The 13419-nt window shown below is 47.8% G+C and overlaps 1 protein-coding gene across 4 annotated transcripts in view; it reads left to right on the forward strand.

Annotated features, from left to right (window-relative positions):
* Nucleotides 1-597: 597 nt before the first annotated feature.
* Yap1 (Yes1 associated transcriptional regulator) overlaps nt 598-13419 on the forward strand; it is an 88554-nt gene continuing 75732 nt past the window's right edge. For 2 of the 4 annotated variants that reach the window (XM_085689934.2, XM_085689936.2), the window contains exons 1-2: nt 598-1101; nt 3543-3787. In XM_085689934.2, coding sequence (XP_085546060.2) covers nt 820-1101; nt 3543-3787 — 527 coding nt within the window. In that variant the 5' untranslated portion in view covers nt 598-819. The remainder of the gene's footprint in view (nt 1102-3542; nt 3788-13419) is intronic. The other 2 variants (XM_085689937.2, XM_085689935.2) reach the window with 2 other exon arrangements.

Below are 13419 nucleotides of genomic sequence, written 5' to 3' on the forward strand. Positions count from 1 at the left end.
AAAAAAAAGGAAAGAAAAAAGATCGAACGACGACAAAGCTAAATCAGTTCCAAAAGCCGGGGAAGTAGAGGCCCTTGCTTGGAATCCCCGCAGTCAGGAAGCTGTGGCACAAGACTGTAGGCAGTTGGAGGGTATCCTTGGCTACAGTCAGTTTAAACCAAAACTTAAAGTGATTCGTTTTCTTTTGTAAGATACATCGAGTGTAAGACCTGCTCTCCAAGCTTCAATTTGTAATCATTTGCCTCCCCTCAAGTTTTTGTTTTTCTGCACACTCGCCGGTAAACGGCAAAACTGCAATCGACGTTAAAACGCGGAGCCGACTAAAATCAGTGCGGGTGAGTAGACGGCCTTTCATCTAGCCTCCCCTCCGGGCGGCCTTGGCGGCCCGGGGAGGTCGGCCCGCGGACGCGCAGCTCCAGGCCGGCCGGTGCGCACGCAGCGCAGCAGCCTCCGGGTCACGTGCGCCCGGGAGTCTGCAGGAATGCAGCGCCGTGCAGGGAAAGTTTCCCCGGGGGCCGCGGGCCGCGGATTCGGTGCGGGCGGGCGCGCAGAGGAAGGAAGAGCGACGAGGAGGCGGAGCCCGTGAGGCGCGCGGGCGGGCGCTCCGCGCAACTTTTTAGTTTGGGCGTCTGGAGTCGAAGTTTCTGTCTCAGTCGGGACGCCGCCGCGGCCGAGGCGAAGAAAGGGAGGAAGGAAGGAGCTCAAGGAGGGCAGGGAAGGCTCGGCGGCTTCGGGCACGGAGTGCCGGGCGATGCGGGCGCGCGACGCTGCCCCCCGAGCCTGAGCGCACCGCCCCGAGAGTCGAGCGAGGCCGCAGCCATGGAACCCGCGCAGCAGCCGCCGCCCCAGCCGGCCCCGCAGGGCCCCGCGCCGCCGAACGCGCCCGCGCCCCCGCCGGGGACCCCCGCGGCCCCACCCGCACCCCCGGCCGGCCACCAGGTCGTGCACGTCCGCGGAGACTCGGAGACCGACCTGGAGGCGCTCTTCAACGCCGTCATGAACCCCAAGACGGCCAATGTGCCGCAGACCGTGCCCATGCGGCTGCGCAAGCTGCCCGACTCCTTCTTCAAGCCGCCCGAGCCCAAGTCCCACTCGCGACAGGTAGCGGCGCCGCGGGGGCCCGGGGCTGCGTGGGGTGCGGGGCTGGGGTTTGTTTTCCCGGAGTTGGCGGCCGCGGGGGGCTGCACAATGCGCGCGCCTCCGCTCCGCACCTTGGCTCCGGCAGGGAGGGGGAGGGGAGGGGGGATGGGAGGAGGAAGGGGTCCGGCGTCTCGTGTGGGACCCCAGCCGGGGGACAGCCCGCCTCCCCTGCCCGCGCCTCTTCAGTCTCGGTGGAGCCGCGTCTGCTGTCCCCTTGTTTGCCCGAGTTGGTGAGGGGTGGGGGTTGAACCGGTCCATTGAGTTTCTGGTTCCTTCTCTCCTCCCCTCCCCCTCCCGCTCGCCGAAGCTTTCTGCTCCGGCGGCCCAGGCGCGGTCCAGTGCAGGGTTCGGGCCCGACTCGCCCCCGCCGTGCCCTGGAACTCGCGCGGGCGGGATCTTTTCACACTTGGTGGGCTCACGTGTCGCTTGCCCAATCGTAGCCTATTATTTACTGTTCGGCCCGAAAGCTTTTAAATGGGCCACATCTAGGCATTGCGCAGGACCTCGACTGCGCTCACGGCGCACAGGCTCTGCGCCGGCCTTTGATAGCGCGTTGCAGGTTGACTCATAGGCCGAGTCCTGCCTGGCTCAACTGTGATTAAAGGTAATGTTTGGGAAGCAATGACTAATTCCAGCCTCGCCATTGCTTTTTAACTATCTGCGGATGTGAACATGGCTGCTTATCCACATCTACGACGCCTGGTTATTTTCCCAACTGGATCCTACACAGAAGTGAAACCGTTTCAAAGTATTAACATTCCGATAGGTCCTGGTAGATTTCTTTAGTGTCGCCACCCCCCCCCCCAATTTAATTACTTAATTTTTAGAGACCTTGCTTTAGGCTAAACCAGCATAGGAACTTTGCCCGAAACTTAATTGGTTTTCCAAACACTGCCATCGTTAGCCCACTCGGGCTGTAACTTGAGTGGAATGAAGAGTTGCCACTCCCACTCCAGCCCCCCTCCCAGGCAGGCCTGCTGCACAACAGGGGTTTTGGAGCTCCGAAAAGCTCCATTAACCTCGCTACAAAAAGCCGAGTTAAGGAGGAAGGAAAGGTTGTTTAGCCGCTAGCCTAAACACTTAATTTGTAACAACAGTAGTAGACTTAGATACTGTTCATTACTCCCTCCCGGACAAGTGGGTTTCTGGGCTCCCTGAGCTAAATGTATGTTGGCATGCAATCACAAACGGCCGCGGAAACTTTGAAGGAACACACAGATTGAATGCTCCATTTTGTAATACTTAAAAGCCAGAAGGAACGAGCACGGGAAAGTGTACTTGTAATACCCGACTTCCACCCCGCCGTTTGTGGGGTACATTTTTGCCTTCTCACTAGCGTTTTAAGAGAGCTGTGCATCAAGAAATTTACCTTTTCAGTGTGCTAATGATTTCCTAGACCTAAAATTTAATCTGATCTGAAACTCAGAAATGCCCCTGGCTTTGCTCTGTACTTTAAGTTACTGCTAGGTTCTTTCAGTTTTCTTATCCACATGAATCTAGGAAATCAAACGTTTTTGATCAACCCTAATTCTAATAAAAAGCATTAGACGATGAATAAGTATCTAAGTTGTAAATAATTGTCCACAGGTTCCAGCCTGGGAATTCTTATATCCCTGTGTGCTTCTGGCATAGAAAAACTAATTTACAGAAATGAAGACAAGTTAATTTCTGATACTTTGTTTTAACACTAGTCTGGATGAAGCCAGATTTTAATCCTTGGGGTCTCTGTAGGTTTTTCTTTTTCCTTCCTGTTCTATGTGTGTGAATGCTTTAGGTTATAATTGAACTGATTACATCTTTTTCCTTCAGGCACAAAGAGGGTTGGTTAGCGTGTTCTCTTCATTGGGTAGCTTCTAGCATTGGTGCAGTTCTGAGCCTTTGAATTCGTTAAATTTATTTATTGATCACACTTGTTCACAGTAAAAAAAAGGTGACAGATTGGGCACTCGTTATTTAAAGTGAAGTAAGGGAGAAGTACGTGGTAATTTCCTGGGCTTTGTCCTGGGACTTTGAAAAGCAACCATAATGCTTGGAAAATGCACTGACTTATTTATTTTGGAGTGTGTGGGATAAACATGTTCTCTGCCACCAAATAACAGCTCTTGCTCATTTTTTAAAAATAGATTTTAATGTCCACTATTTGCTGTCTTCACAGTATCTAGGAGGTAGATATTCATTCAGATGAACTGCTCTTCAGTAAAATAACATTTATAGTACATATTAAATTTACATAATTTAAAAGTGAGTTCATTTGGACACTTGTGTTTCTTGGTGTCAAAAAATGACCATTAAAGTTTGCTTTTGATCTTTAGATAGTCGGCTGCCATGAAGTTCTGTCTAAGAAATCAGGATAGATGCTGTTGTCTCAGTTGTGTAAATGTTCATTTTGCTATTCCTCCCAGGCCAGCACTGATGCCGGCACTGCGGGGGCTCTGACTCCCCAGCACGTCCGGGCTCACTCCTCACCAGCATCCCTGCAGCTGGGGGCCGTCTCTCCTGGGACACTCACCCCCGCCGTGGTCTCTGGTGCCGCCACCCCTGCAGCACAGCATCTCCGACAGTCTTCCTTCGAGATCCCTGATGATGTGCCGTTGCCAGCAGGCTGGGAGATGGCCAAGACGTCTTCTGGACAGAGATACTTCTTAAAGTAAGTGAAGATAATGTGGGAGGTGACAGTGTAGGGTTGACATTATTTATTTTGCTGGTGCTGAAGATGGAACTCAGCCTTACGAATGGTAAGCATACCATGGTAAGCATACTTTACCATTGAGCTGCACCCCAACCCCCAAACATTCTATTTTATGTATGTGAGTACCCTCTTCAGTATTTATTCTTGGTTCAGAGCCTTTTTGCGAACTTGTGCTTTGTGGCAATATGGGATAATCTCATTTTGAATTTGTGTCAGATTTGTTAATTAGCCTGGCACAAAATGGAATACCATGAAAAATTTAAACCTTAAATAACAAGATTGGCATGTGTTATATTTTCTGTCCCCTCCCCACATATGGGTGTGCATGTGTCTGTGTGTGTCTGTGTGTGTCTGTGTGTGTGTGTCTGTTTCTGTCTTGAGTATTGAACCCAGGACCTTGTGTATTCTTTCCAAAAAAACAAGGGAGTAGGACTTGGGGAAGAGGTGACTATAATACTCACATTGTGAAACAGCAAACACTTAAGTAAGCTGTATTTTGATGTCATGTAACACCCCTTTCCCTTAAAACGTGAAGAGATCATCAGGTACTGACTGGTAAGGTGTGCCCTCTAGTCTACACATTGTCAGCTGGCAGCTCCTCGGAGCAGCCCTTCCGGGAGATGGGGGGTGGCTGCTGGTAGCCCCCACCCCTGTCTTCTTGTCTTTAACCAAATGGCAAAATTACATTCATCTGAAAAGGACAAAATAGAATTTATCTCCGAATTTTGAGAATGGAAGTAAAACTAGTTTCCTAGGACTTGTTTGAATTTAAAGTATGCAGAATGTCTAAGACTGGCTGTTAAAGACTACATATTGTTCTATTATTCTTTGAATCGGTTAATTGGGTTGAGATAATGAGATGAATAACAATGCTCATTTTGATTTAGATTTGTTTTGACAATCCCAAGTAAATGCAGCCTTATTTATTGGTTCAGAGGACACTAGTAACAACCTTGTTTTGTTGGTGAGTTCCCTCCCCCCAGTCCCTATTTTCAGTTGATTGTCTTGGGTGGGTTGCTACTTTGTGTGTGTTTTTCAAGACAGGGTTTCTCTTTGTATCCCTGGCTATCCTGGAACTCTGAGTTGGAGACTTGCTTTGTAGACCAGGCTGGCCTCCAGCTCAGATCTGCCTGCCTCTGCCTCCCAAGTGCTGGCATGTTACTGTAGTAAGGACACCAGGGAAGAGCTTTGATCTTGATCTTGGAAAGCTGCCTCTGGCCACCCCCCACCCCACTTGTTTTTTGTCTTGTTGCTGTTTTTTCCCCTGTAACTTTTTCTTTTTACAAAAACCATTTTCTGGTGTCCCAGTCCTCATTTCAAAGCACTTCAAAGGTTAGGTTTCACAGAGAACAATAAAGAGCCCAGACTTGAAAGTACACAAGCCGGGCAAACTCATCCTCATGAGCGAGATGACTGGGAAGAGGGGCTGGCTGTGACCAATGTGTCCTGAAGGGGAAGGAAGGGGAAACAAACCAGGTTGTTAGGGAGGAAGAGCCTCCCTGCTGTGTCCCATGCTGACCCGGGGAGATTTAAACACTTAGTAACCTACAGCCCTTCAGTTGTGGTTGTGAGCAGGTTAAAGAGCAACATTTATGCTCTTTTTACTCTTGTGTTTTCTTTAAATTGCTTGTTTGACATCTGTCTGCATCTTCATTCTTTGAGTGAGAATTTTCTGAGCTGAACTAAACCTCATGATAGAGTCTTACTTTAGATTTTTTTTCAGTGACTGTTGTTGACAAGTTGCTGCCGGGTGTGTGGATTTGAGGAGGTGCTCCACACTAGCGCCATCCCCACTTAGCATCCTCCCCCCTTTTCAAGTGGGGGCAAAAAAGAAGGTAAACCAGGCCAAACTAGGGCTGTGGAGAACTTTGCCGAGGGAGCAGACACTAGCATTTTTTCTGAGGTTGCCAGTGGAAATCAGGACTGCTTCTGTGAAGAATGAAGCATTGGGTTCTGCAGAGCCCTTAGAAGTGGAAGGTCACCCCCTAGGGTTACTTGAACGCTCCCAGCAGGTGGACTGAGTCACTGGTGTGGTTAAGAGCCTGTGGAGGCCTCTGAGAACTGGATGTTAGGAGTGGGTGCTGGAGTCTACAAAATTGCTTTTCTGAAGAGGAAATGCTTTATGAATAATGTGCAGTTTGGAGAAGTGATTTGAAAGAGAACTTTCTCCATTGTTGGCTTTCCCCTGATGTTCCGTCCTGTGTGGTGCCATAAGGAGCTGTCGTGCACCAAGCAGATGAATGAAATTAATATCTGCCCTGGCTGAGTCAGAAATGGTGGTAAACTAAGCTGTGCTGCCAAGTAGCTATTGTGTCAAAATTTATTTTTATCTTAGTTTTTTAGAATCCATTTCTCTTCACAGTCAGTACTTTTCCTTTTGTCTGCAGATTCCTGTGAGGCCCTGAAGGTAGCTTACAATCTTAGTGTGAGCCCAGGACCCACACGATGAAAGGAGGGAACTGGCTCCTGAAGCTTGTCCTCAGACATTACACACTCAGGTGTGCTGTGTCCACATTCACATTTGAATATGCACACACAGGTGAATAAATAATAAAAACTTGTCAGGAGGACACCACCCAGCTGTGAAATGAAGGTCTGAACTAGTTTCTGAATTTTAGCTCAGACCAGCTGTGAAAAACTAAACCTTTCATTCATCTTTTTAGGTAGTTGCTGGTACAAAGTATGTCATTTCTTGAGATTTATACATGGCAGGAAGAATTCTGACCCCAAGTGGTCCAAGCGGGTGAGGTGTTGTAACTTGAGAGATCTGGGAGAACTGTTGACTTTGGGAACAGCTGGTTGTTGCCTCGGGACCGTAGAGGAATGACTGAGTATTGGAGTCAGTTGGCGCATCCTCCATGCTGGTGTTAAAGCCTAGGTCCTTGAGATCTAGAGCCTGGGACTTTATACTGGCAAATGATGGGACCCAGACTCTAGTGTGCTGTTCCTAAGAAACGCGCAGTCGTTGGAGATCAGCCTTTGAAAGCAGTTTCACCACCGTACCTTGAGTTTTTCTTTGACAGGAACCAATTCTCTTTCTCGCTCAGCACTTCTGCAGGTTTTCCTGCAGGAGATAGTTCTTCAAGGAGTTGGCCAACAACTTCCTATTTCTTTTCTAAGCTGCTGGATAGCTTCCTGAACTAGCCTTCTGTGATATCTTTGCTTCCAGGGACTGCTACTTCTCAGGTTTATTATTGAATCTGGTACCTCACAGCCTTTGCCAGGTACAAAGAATTTACTGCAAACTGTGTACATGTGGGTGTTACAATTCGATGTACCAAATGTGATCGAGGGATTTAATAGATTTGTAGGTATACATTGTTTTAGTAATGTCCTGACAGTTTTAAAAAGGTTTTTCTGTGGGGGTGTTTTTGTTTGTCATTTTCTGGATAGAGCCAGTTCTAGTGTTTTTAGTCTTTGAGACTCAGATCTTAGGGCTGTGGTTTATTTAAGAGAGGATTATAGGGGATGGAAATGTAGTTATGCTACAGCAAGCTCAAGGCCCTGGGTCTGCTGTCCTGTAACTTTCTAGCCTACCTAGGGCGGGCTGCAGTGGTAGGCCCAGATGAGCCAGTGGGATAAGACCCCTCCCTGCTCAGCAAACGACCGACCTGACTTCCATCTGGTGGTGGGAAGCATCTCCCCAGAGCTGCAAAGCTGTCTAACGTCCTCCTTTGCCCTCTATCATCTCCCGCGAACACAGAGTAGTGGCCAATTTGAAAGAGAGATAGGAGCCGCCGGCTGTGGTAGTGCACACCTTTAATCTACATAATAAGCGCCAGACTAACCAGGCCGCAGAGAGACCCTGTCTCAAAAAAATCACCCCTGCTTAAAAAAAAAGATAGAAAAAAAGCAAATTAAATAGCTTGTGGTTTTGAATGACTTAAAAAAAAATATGAAAGTTACTGGAGTATCTCACTCCATCATATTTCCAAAGGTCATCTTCTCATTTTTTTTTTTTTGAGTTACCGTTTAGCTTAGTCACGTACGCACACGGAATGTACCTGCCTCAGGCGCGTACTTGGTGACAATCAAGTACAGTAGTTTAATTCTATCTCTGTTACTTGCTGTTTTAGAAGAAGGCACTTCCTGGTCTTCCCCCAACCCCCTTGGTTTGTTTTTAGAGACAGGGTTTCTCTGTATCCCTGACTGTCCTGGAACTCACTCTGCAGACCAGGCTGGCCTCCAACTCACAGAGATCTGCCTGCCTCTGCCTCCCGGGTGCTGGTATTAAAGGTGTGCCAGTGCCGACAGCCAGCAGTCAGTGCCCCGATTTAAAACCACCTCAGCGTTGCATCAGATGAAAGACCTGAGTTAAACTGTTTGTTGTAATTTGCCCTTCCGTTCTGTCTGAAGATTGCTCAGTGGAGGAGTGTAAACACCGCACGCCTGTAAAGATGAAGTGTTTACCTAGGCAGTTGTGCAGAGTGGGGCTGCGGCATTTCATGCATCTGGGGGAACCCAAATGGTTTCTCTCTCTAAAGCGAGTTCTCAACAAGTAGTTTGGCTACTGCGTACTGATTAAGCTGCAAACACAGGTTTTCACCTGTTTGCCTTTCCTCGGTGGGCAGACATTCTGTCCCGTGTTGTCCTATCCCCCCCTAAGTGACTCAGAGAAAAACTCAAGGAACTGCACAATGAGAAGAATGGGGAGAAGGTGCTAGACAAGGAGAGGAAAATAAGTCTACTCTGGGGACGACGAAGACATTATCTGATGTGACCTGCTTAAGTTAAAAAACTGGATGTTTAAAATGCCAGGAAATATCAATACAAGAAGCTCAAACTCTTTAAATGTAACATTCGACACTGCCCCTTCCACTCCATAGCAACCATTTAGGAGAAACAAGTCAAAAGCGATCGCCAACGTTTTCAAGACACAGTCTCACTGTGTAGCTCTGGCTCTCTTGGAAGGCACCCTGTAGACCAGGCTGGAGATCCATCTCCCTGCCTCTGCCTTCCAAGTACTGGGGTGTTAAAGGTATGGGCACCACATCGGCAGTAGTTGGCACTTTAAAACAACGTAAAGCAAATAAACTCTTTCTGAATCCATGGAATCAGTTTCCTTTAGTAATGTAGAAAAGTACCTTTTATTTTGTAGTTAGAGAATATGAATTAGACACTGTAAATTAAATGTAATTAAATTAGGTAGAATCTAAATTAGTTGTGTTCTACCCACCCATGATCTTGTGCCTTAAAGCTTTGGGGTAGAGGTTAGCTCTAGGCAGAGGACAAATCCAAATGAAATAATTCATAAAGTCAATTAAGACTTAAGATGATTCAAACTCCCTTGCTGCTGTCTGTGATAGCATAATCTTGGTATTACTTATAGCGTGAAAGTCTACGCCTGAGTAGCCTTACAGGACATCGTGGGCTCTGCCTGTGGTCACTAAGCGATGCAGCCCTTCCCTCAGAACTCCAGGCATGAAAAGACGGTGACTTTATGAAAAATGCTTCCGTTCTGCTTCTCAAAAACTTCAGCCCAGGTTTCCTGGGAATAGCAGTGGCCACCTCAGAAGCACACATGTCTTTCAAAAGTGGGCCCAGAAAGGACCTTCCTCTACTTCTCTGAATATTCTGAATTAGGCTAGGTAGAACTGATCCTGGTCTGTTAGCAGGAGTCAGTTTTTAACATACCAAACGATAAGATGTTCTGGGAATAGTGTTTCAAATTAGCAGGATAATGCAAACGGAAGTAGTCATTAAAGTGCTAGGTTTACCCATCAAGAACTGTTGCTTTGTCATCTTGTGCTTCTGGGGTAGTGTGAGTCACGCAGTCAGTTCTTCTGGGTCCTTTGCTTAAATCTTGTACCTGTTTAAATTGAGGTTTTTGTTTTCTTTTTATTCTTAAGGCTTAAGTTTGTGTGATCATATTGAAAAAGCGGTGCTGTTTGTTTGGGGCACGGTGTTGTGATTACCCCAGGCTAGCCTGGTGTTTTGCCTCGTTCTCAAGGATGCCCTTGAATTTCTGCCAGTTCTCCATCACGTTGATTACCAGAGTGTCACCGTGCCCTGTTGAGAGGTGCACTTTTTAAGAAAGCTCGTCGGCTTGGTACTCAGATCAGCTTTTAGGGTGTTTGCATTGACAGAGTGAGTTCCCCAGGGTCCTACAATGTTTGTAACATAGAGCTGCCTTTGAAGAGGACGGTCAATCCAGTCAGGGCAGCAAAAGTAGATGGACTTTTTGTGAAGAAAGAAATGCACTGATGACACCTCCCTCACTTTCTCTTTCGTGGAACTGGTTTGATGCTCTGTGTGTGTGTGTGCGCGCACACACATGAACTCAGTGCAGCCACTTTACTAAGTGGACCATCTACCCCTGCAGCACACTCTTATAAACCTCCTAAAATTGTCTCCATAAGCTGCACTACACTGCCATTTAGTTTTTCTTAATCCTTCTTGAGTAATTACTAAATCTTTATTTCTTTTGGTTTTTTACATTGTTAGGACTATTTGGGTTTTTCCAATAGCTAATTTTTCTAAACACTTTTTACATTTTCTTTAGAATTATTAATCCCTCACCATTAATTTCTATTTCTGTTGCTTCTTTTGCCCTCGTTGGGTACTTGCCAAGAGTTCTTAGTGTTCACACACTGGACTACTTAGACTTGATCATGTCAGGCATGGTCGTGGGCTCTCATTGCAGGAGCCTGCTCACTTAAATGAACTTAAGTTTTTCTTCCCTTGATTTGTTCACACTTTTTTTGCTCATTTTTCAGAAATTTGCTGAGAAAACTACACATTTTCAGTTTGGGTTCTAAGAATTCAGCTAGGTTTCCTTGGAATGTTGAGGGCTGTGTTCTGTCTTACTCTAGTTTCCAGTGTGACCGAGAAGCTAAGCCTGCTCTCCCTCAACTCTCGGGAACTCTAGTGTTTTGTTGTGCTTGGGGTTCTGAAATTTGATAAAGAGCCTCACGGTGAGGACAGTGGTGCAGCCTGTGTTCGAGAAGCCCTTGAGGCAGTGCAGCCTTTTCGATGCTTCCTGGTTCCCGGGGGATTCCTCCTGTATTTCTGCTAGTGCTGGCTCTTTGGTTTTCTTTTCTTTATGTGCATGCATGTGTGTCTGTGTGAGGTTGTTGGATCCGGTGAACTGGAGTTACAGACGGTTGTGAACCATGTGGGTGCTGGGAGTTGAACCAGGGTTCTGGCTATTCTGGAAGAGCAGTCAGTGCTCTTAACCACGGAGCCATCTCTTCAGCAGTCAACCCCAAAACCTCTTCAACTTTGACTTTCAGTGTTTTTTTTTAATATTTTTATGGTTTATTTAACTTTATTTTATGTGCATTGGGTGTGAAGGTGTCAGATCCCCTGCAACTGGATCTTCAGACAGTTGTGAGCTGCCATGTGGGTGCTGGGAATTGAACCCGGGTCCTCTGGAAGAGCAGTCAGTGCTCTTAACCACTGAGCCATCTCTCCAACCCCGACTTTTCAGTGTTTAAAGTTGATTTTTGTCCCTCTAGAAGATAGAGTTGATGCTCATTTAAATACTGGATTTCTGGTTCCCTTCTCCTTGGTGAACGACTGCAAATACTCATCCTGTGTGTCGGAGACCAGAGGCCTCCAGTGCAGATGGTGGCCGGAGACGCTGCTGCTGCTGCTGCATTGTTCCTGCTGCTCTCTGGTGGGCGCTCCCTTTGTGCATGTCCATTGGTGTGGGCGTGTGTGGGGATGAGAGGTGCCATTCCTCAGGTTCTGTCCACCCTTTTGCTGTTCTGAGTAAGCCAGACTGGCTGGACACTGGCCCTGGGGGACTCACCTGTCTAAACCTCCCACCCTTGACTATCTGGCTTTTTTCCTATTTGGGTTTAGGCCTCAAACTTGGGTCCTCATGCTTGAAAAAGCACTTTGATCAACTGAGTCCTCCCCCTACACGCCCAAATGCTTTTTAATGACTAACTCAGCCAAGTAGCTTATACTTGATCTAAATGGATCATTGTTAGCTTCTCAACTAGTTCTCGTCTCGGAGGCGTTTTTAGAGATCACTGTAGAAGCTCAGGACCCTCAAGTTAAATTTGCCCTCATCAGCTTTATCCCATCTCCATTTTGTTCTGGGAGAGTCTGGGAAATTTGTTGGGAAAAGAGAAGAGCCACCCAGAAGGCAGAGTCATGGGGTTCTCTTTAGTTGGAGACTGGCCTAGGCTACATAGCAAGTTCCAGGACAGCAGCGTTATATACTGTAGTGTGAGACCTTGCTTTAGAAAAAGCACAACGCTTTCATGCCTAGAGCACCGGACCAGCAACTGGAGAAGAGGGATAGATGCCACCTGAAGCCGTGGCTGCAGGCAGAAAATACTCTGGGAGAGGCCAGCCACGTTGACCGGCGTGGTGAACGTGAGGCGTGCAGGACAGGCAGTGTGGGCAGCAGTGAGCTTTTGAGTGTCCAGTCCCAAAACACTGCAGGGACCAGTTATCCGTGGCAGGGTCACCTCCATGCTCTCTGTGCTTTGTTTTTCCTTTGGTTTTTTGTTTGTTGGTTTTGTTAAAGATGAAAGGAAAATCCCCCACAGAACTGGTGAAGAGCGGTTCAGACGCAGATGTTTGTTTTCTTCCGTACGTGTTCAGACTGATACCATTCAGTGTCTGAGATCCTGCAGCTTGGATGCGCTCCAGTGCTGAAATGGGTGGCATGAACCACCTGACCCAGCTGGACTGGGACATGGGCTTTCCTGTTGTACTGTGATTGAGGACAAAACCTGCCCTAGGTGACCTGTGTGTTCACTTCTGAGTTAGTACTGCATGCTTGAGTTAAGGACTTGTGGTGGTCCAGCAAAGCCAGCTCAGCTGGCAAAGGCACTTGCCTGCCGAACGTGGGGGAAGGAGGGAGCTCTCACCAGCTGCCCTGACTTCCGTAAGTAAGTACTTGTCACACAGACACAGCACACAAGACCAGAACGTAGCTGTCAGTAGGGTAACCCCCTTTCAAGCCACCAAAGAAAAGGCACTGGGGTGACATTTCTGAGTTTGCTCCTTTGGATGCGGTTACTGTTCCTCCTGCTCGCTCTGTGCTCTCAGGACTGGGTTTACGTCGGCTGGTCTTGCGCTCACTGTCGCCGAGTCCGGCACAGCAGTTGTTGCCACGCCGGGCTCTTCCTGCTCTTCTTGCCCTGTGCCCCATGGTCTGCTGGTCTCGTGCGCTTGTGGCCTTTATGCCGCAGGCCCTCGATCTTAGGGCGACACCTGCTGTTTCTCACTGCAGCAGAGGGTGCCTCCTAGATTTGCAGGATAACGTGGAGTCTGTTGATCAGTGGTCATTTTGGTTGGTGTAATTGTTGTCATGATTCCCCTGAGTTGTTAGTTTGATGCTAACATACTTTCTGAAAGCAGAGTGGCGCGTGCTGTCTCATCATTGAGACCATACCTGCAGGGGAAGGTTGTTCAGTTCAGTGTCCCCGTGGGGAAGGTGTGGCCCACCAGCCATAGCTCTCTCCCAGAGAAGATCCTGTGTCCACAACCTCCCTAAACTTTACCTGCTTGATGGGCAGCAAGTGTTCAAATATGTGAGCCTGTGGGGACAGCTCTAATTCAAGCACTAGCACTGGAATATTTACTTTGTATGGTTCTTCTCAGACTGGTCCTGAGCTCACCATGTAGCT

Source organism: Myodes glareolus, chromosome 4 (assembly GCF_982192425.1).
Source record: "Myodes glareolus chromosome 4, mMyoGla1.1, whole genome shotgun sequence".
Classification (NCBI taxonomy): Eukaryota; Metazoa; Chordata; class Mammalia; order Rodentia; family Cricetidae; genus Myodes; species Myodes glareolus.